A 6,993-nucleotide genomic window follows, 5' to 3' on the forward strand; every position below is an offset into this window, starting at 1 on the left:
TTGTTGGTTGGTAGGTAGAAAATTGATTTTGTTATTTTATGTTTCTTATAAATAACATATCTTTTGTTCTAAACTGGAGTGGTAAAGGATTTTGGTTTGTTTAGAACTTGTTCATTTTCTTTTGTTTGTTTAGAACTTGTTCATTTTCTTTTTCTTTTTTAGAACTTGTTTATCATCATTATATTATAGATTGACCATTGTCTTGTTGTCTATGTAGGCAAATCTTGTTTACAATATGAAAATTTTCCTGTACTGGATCCAAAATTTGTGTAATAGTTGATCATGACAAGTAATACAAACTTCAGTAATCTAACTTTTATAAAACACTAACAGTTTACTGTGATTATCTATGATGGGTCATGTGTATTGATGACTGAGTATCTATGACTGGGTATTATGAATGAGTTGTGTTTCCAGCAATAGAGCCGAATACTTTTCTGGAGGAAATAGAACTAATCTTTGAGCATTTCATTTTTTTATCAGTATATTTCAGATCAAAATTATTCCATTGTAAGTGTTTTAGTTTCTTTGTTTATTATCTTGCTCATAAACTACAACTCATTCTGCTAGAGATTATAACAGCTTTCTCACAAACTACTTCAAAGAATCACGTCCTCAAGCTGAAGAAATCATTCTTCAGGTAAATATAAACTCTCCACTCCTTAAGTACTTTTTTAAAAATATTTTTTTATTTAGAGTTGATTGATGGTCATACTTAGCAAAATCTAAATTAATGGTTTTATGTTAAATAAATAAATGTGTTTTTTTTCTTCTGATAAATATCATTTTTCTGATAAATAAACCATTACTCTTATTTATACAGTTTTAGTGGATGATGCAAATCAAATATTGATCAGTCATTCAATATTAATTTATCACTAATTGAATTGTTTTTTTTTTTGATAAAATCATTAATAGAATTTAAATTATTGTTACTATTAGTTATTGATTAACTTTTGGATTTTATCATTAATATTGATCTTTTATTCTATTTATTTATCAATAATTGATTTTTTTTGTCAAAATCATTGTTATTATTTTTTCAATTCATAGTTTATAACTTTTGAATTGTATTACTTGATTTTTCATTTTTGATGACAAGTATTGCAAGAATGAGTTGGAAGAAGGATGGACAATTGCATGAATTAGTTGGAAAAATATGGACAAAACCCTATCTCACAATAGGACTGATTTCAATTTTGAATAAGTTGTAATAATATTATAGATTTGAATATTTCTAAATATTATAATAGTTAATTTTATTTAATATGATAGTTGAGTCATAATTAAGTACAAATTTTAAAATGTGAATGATTTTAGTGTGGGCCAGTAAAATAAATAAATTTTCATAGATTTTTTAGGCTTAAAATCAAATTGAACTAGTAACTTGTTAACCGAAAAAAATTGATACTGTTAACCGAACCATTCTAATCCGAACTCGAAAAAACCGATAAAAAAACCGGTCAGAATTTGGGCCCAACCATCTCACCCGTGGATTGGTTCGGTTCTGTAGTTTGAGCCCGAATTCGAACCGAACCGAACCGTTGTCCACCCCTAGTGACTATATCTTGAACCAAAACTGTATGTTAAACGTTAAATTGAAACAGTGGCTTTACCATATGGCCACAGTTCTGTAATCGTGACAAATATAAACCGTGGCCTTAATCAAACTACCTAAACCGTGGCTTATAAAAGCCATGGTTGTTAAAAAAGCGTGGTATATACCAAAAAACCGTGGACTATACTTTAGGCCACGGCCGCATATCCCACAGTTGGATTTTCGTGGCCAAATCGTGGCCTCAGCGTTACGCCACACTTATTTTGCATATAGCCTCGGTTTCTTGGGCGTGGCAGGAGACCTTTTTTTGTAGTGGTTGAGGTGAATATTGACTCAAAGGAGGTGGTCATCGCCATTGAAGAAGGGACAACATGAGTCGTTGAGTGTGTCGCTATCCTTCGTAAGATTAAGGATATCATGGGTCTTCATGAGATCGTTGTCATTTCACATGCTTATAAATCCACTAATATGTGTGCGGATGCTCTTTCTAAGTGCAGCTATAGTGATAAGACTTTCACCGTTCAAAAGGAGGCGCCTATTTTCTTAAGACCCCATATGGCGGCAGACTCTCTAGGGATTAGTAGTTCTCTGCTAGATTTATTGTAGTTTCTTGTTTTTCGGGCTTCAGCCCTCCCTATTATAAAAAAAAAAAAACATTGACAACAAATACTATAATTTTAATAACATTGATTACAAATACTATAATTTTAATTTTAATATTTTCATGATAGTATAATATGTTCGATAGGATGATAGTCTCAACCGATCAATATTAAAAAAGAAAAATGAATGAGGAAGGGATATTAAAATATATATATATATATATATATATATATATATATATATATATATATATATATATATATATATATATATATATATATATATATATATATATATATCATTTGGATTTTCAAGTCGTATTTTTAATAAGTTAAGATTGAAATTAGGATTTTTCTTAAAATCATATGTTAGTCTTTCGTTAATAAAATAGTTTCATTTATTTTAATCAATTTATTTTAGTCAATCCGTGTTTATAAAAAATGAGCTAAAATAAAAAGTTATTTTATAAGAGGGCTTATATTAACATGTGATGAAGTAATTAATTAAAACAAACTTTCACAAATTAATATACTTTTGGTACATAAAAGTATATTGCAAATGTTTGTTTGTATATAGCAACCTAGCCTATATAGACTCCATGTAACAATGTTTTTGCCTGACGCTAGAATTTACATTTCATCAATCTGCTTAAAAATAAAACCCAAATAAATATGAGGAATCAATTTTTATTGTGAGTAATCAATTGTAAAATGATTAATTATTTTTTAATGATATTCTATTAATTAGTAGATAAGTAAATATAAGATTTTCAAAACTTTTTAGATTCCAAAAATTTGGATTAATAAATTTTTCAAAGTTTTTGTAATTTAAATATTCAAAACTAGTCCTGAAAAGTTTTGAGTCATTTTTCAAAGTTTTGAGTAAAATAGGCACAAAACAAATAAAAGCCTAAACATTATTCTATAAAGAAATCTCTTATCCTTCATGAACAACCATAACTCAAATGAAATACTAAAACACCAAGAGACAAACACAACAAATAATTAATGGAAAGCAGACACAAATAATTATGGTTTGTATGGATTTTTGTTGTTGTCTTTTATGATTCAAGATAAGGTAAGTCTTACTTTTGTCTTTCTTTTTTCTTTTGAAAATTTTGCATTCTCCTCTCTCCTTTTCTTAACGTGTATTACTGATGTACCACTTTCTGATGCAATTTTATTGTTGTGCCATTTTAGGCAATTCTTAGATAGCAAAGGACATGGTAGGGCAGCAACATTGAATGGTTATGCTTGGTGATCTGGACAGCAATAATATTACTCTATATGTGTTTGGAATATCCTCCTCTATAGCCATTGTGGCTCTTTTTTTTTTTGTTACATTAATTAATATTATAACAGTTAAACTACTTCGAGAAAAACGGAAATATGGTTTCTCACCTATCACAAAATCTATGGTTAGTGTCTCGATTTTTATTTTATTGTTTTGACATTTCTAGTGGCGTTGCAACTCTTTATATATAATTTTAGGATGGACTTGAATCTAACAGTTAAACTACTTTATCATTACCTTGTTTGAATCATGTTGACTTTAACACATCAAAATATGATGTTGCAACAAGACTGTTATTTTTTCAATTAAGAAACCGATGATTGGTTAGATCTTCCGATCAGTTTTATACTCATTCAATCATCACTCTAGAAATCATTCAAAACTAAAATTATAATCATGCGAATTTAAAGAGAAAAAGTATAGCTTTTCCAATAAAATTAATTTATTACACAAAATAGAAGCCTAACAATAAAAACTAGTATCAAACCAAATGTAAAACAGTTAGGCGATAGTAAAATTTGTTTTACCTTTGTGGTTTAGTATGACAAGCATTAATAGAAATTGATTTTTTTCAATAAATTGCACTATGTTTTGCACCTAATGAAAAGAAGGTTTTATTGTATCAGTTTTGTTGTTATTCATAATAAATTCTTCATTTTTTTCCATTTATCCTTCCAACACTTCATTAACAAAAATACTTTTTGATGTTTACATTACAGTTTCAAATCATTGTTTCTTTGTGTATATTTACTACATTAAAAATTGAAATATTAAATTTGAGATTGAATGTTGCAGAAGTAACAAAGGAGTCTTAAATGATATCCAGAATAAATAAAAAAATGAGACTGAATGATACATTGAAATCAATCCTTAGTATATATTTACATAAAGTTAGCCAAAATAATTGAAATAAGCAAACTACTTAACAACATATTGTAGTTAAATACTAACTGAACTAGAATTTTGTATTGTTTTAACTAGGTGAGAGTCAAGCTAGATCATTATTCAGCAACACTATTTCATCATTTGGGCTAGAACTTCCGGCTACTTGAGGTTGGATTTCTTTCACATCCTTGAGACTTTGTAAACATTGGAGCACAGATTCCATTGTCGGTCTCATATCACCGGAACTTTGGAGACAAGAAAGTGCTAACTCGGCAACCCCATTAATCATTTGCTTTACCATGGAATCTGTATCAAAACCGAGGGTATGATCCACAATATCATGCAAAGTGTGATCTTGAATTTTTTTAATAGCCATGTCATACAGATTGACACCATCATCCTTTCTGTTGCGATCATAAGCACGCAAAGATGTTATGAGTTCAATCAACACCACACCAAAACTGAACACATCACTTTTGTAAGTAAGTGCATTAGTCTGATTGTCCTCGGGATCTACATAGCCTGATGTCCGTTGTGGAATTGTTAAAACATGACTTTGATCTTTCGGAAAGAGGCGCGCAAGTCCAAAATCAGCTACTTTAACATGGTATTCGGCATCTAAGAGAATATTACTCGTTTTAATATCCCTATGAATGATATGAGAAGCATGAAGATTGTTCAATGCATCTGCTATCTCCACGGAAATCCTCATCCTATTGTTCCAAGGAAGTTTATTAGGTGTTGCTTTGTCACCATGAAGATGATCACTCAAAGATCCATTAGGAACATACTCGTAGACAACCAAAGCACGACGACTTTTGAGTGATGTGCAACCATATAATAAGATGAGATTACGATGAAAAGTTCTTCCTAGTATATTTATTTCGTTAAGAAATTGTTGTTCATTATTGACGCCGTATTTAAAAAGCCTTTTCACTGCCACTTCACGCCCATCTGGTAGTTTTCCTAAAAATAATCAAATGATAGAAAATATTTGTTAAGACTATTAAAAGTTAAAAAAAGGTAATAGATGCAGTAAACAAAATAGACTCAATTTCTTGCATTCAAGGTTTCCCACAATCATTGCAACAATTTTATATAAATTTTTGGATATACACCAAACAACTAACATCACAAGTTGTCCATTTGAGATTTTGGAGTCTTAGCCATTTGATCATGATCAATGGCTGAAATCAGTGATTGCAATGACTGTTGACATTAAGGACTATATTTTGACTATAAAAGTGTTATCTGTTACCATAAAATACTTCTGCACTACCTCCATTTCCTAGTTTTTTGTCAAAGTGGTTTGTCGCCTTGTAAAGATCTTTATAGATGAAGTGTTCGACTCTGAAGTTTTGAATTTTACGAATGCGTTGACTATCAAGTCTAAAAGGTTGTTAGGAGAGGTTGCGAGAGTGTATATTATAGCGCTTATAAAAGTATATGGATGTGATGACAGCGAGTGTTGCCAACACAATTGAAATAACACCTTCCATAAAACATAGGAAGTGTAAGTAATTATATTTTGTATATAAAGTATCTACATGTAAAAAAAGATGAAATATATTAAGGAGAGTAGAATTTATTACCAATAATGATTTTCTTTTTCAAATTCCATGTTCCTGCAACAATTAGTTATAAAAGCAAATATGAGTTAGAGTTGTGATGATTTAAAGAGAATATTGAGTATTCAAATAAAATATTTTACTTCATGGACCTTTTGAGGCGGAAGATCTCTTCAAGACATAAATGAATTTTCTACTCTTTTGTATCCACATCTCCCTCCATATTTTGTACAAGCACGACACCTGTCTTCCCCAACACCGTTCCATCTCAACTCAAATCCTTGGACTAAAATACCCTCCATAACGCGTGATTTGTTTGGCAAAGTGTTCTTTTTTCCAGGTACTGTGATACTATGCTTGCCGTTCACCGCATTAAAATCAGTCAATTTAGAACTTGAAACTACGTATGTACTATGAAATTTTCCGTCGATATAACAACCAATTACTTCAAAAGGAATTTGAAACGAGGGAGTAAAGTATGAATTTGGAAGATCACCACACTCATACAATATAGTATACATTTCATTGTTGGAAGTGTAATGGAAGAAATGGGAATCTATTTCCACATTACCATAATGTTTGGGACAAGAAAACTCATTTCCTGGAAGAAAACTCCATAAAACGTCTCTTGCAATCCTCAAAACTTGAGAGGATTGATTTATATGAAGGATGTAAAATTTTTTAGACATCATTTCCATAGTCAATCTACCATTTTGGCAGTCAAGCATAAACTCAGGGCGTCCATAGTAGCTAGATTGTGTGTTAAGGTTCCAGAAAGGATAGGTTATATTGATGAAATTACCGCAGCTAAAAGGTGCACAAAATGTGTACATTTCATATGCGGTAACGTGAAATTGGGTTAAGAAGAGTGGGAGAAATATAAAAGTGTTACTGATGAAAGAAAAAGGTAATGATATTTGAGAATAATGTTTTTCCATAATGACTTTGGTAATCAGAACGTCCGACAACCAACCTGAAATTGAACTACATTTGTTAATATACCGCAAGAAATAGGATGATTTAAGTTACTCAAATATTGAAAAGTATACTTATATAATTATTAAAAAATACACTATTCATCCAAGA

General features: G+C 30.2%; 1 protein-coding gene across 1 annotated transcript; it reads right to left on the reverse strand.

Annotated features, from left to right (window-relative positions):
* Positions 1-4,330: 4,330 nt before the first annotated feature.
* LOC131659108 (LEAF RUST 10 DISEASE-RESISTANCE LOCUS RECEPTOR-LIKE PROTEIN KINASE-like 1.2) lies at positions 4,331-6,740 on the reverse strand. The gene is made up of 3 exons (XM_058928345.1): positions 6,203-6,740; positions 5,932-5,964; positions 4,331-5,305 (listed from the first exon to the last, which is right to left on the reverse strand). The coding sequence occupies exons 1-3, from the start codon at positions 6,738-6,740 to the stop codon at positions 4,443-4,445; spliced, it is 1,434 nt and encodes a 477-aa protein (XP_058784328.1). The 3' UTR covers positions 4,331-4,442.
* Positions 6,741-6,993: the final 253 nt, after the last annotated feature.

The sequence above is a fragment of the Vicia villosa genome, linkage group LG3 (genome assembly GCF_029867415.1).
Source record: "Vicia villosa cultivar HV-30 ecotype Madison, WI linkage group LG3, Vvil1.0, whole genome shotgun sequence".
Classification (NCBI taxonomy): domain Eukaryota; kingdom Viridiplantae; phylum Streptophyta; class Magnoliopsida; order Fabales; family Fabaceae; genus Vicia; species Vicia villosa.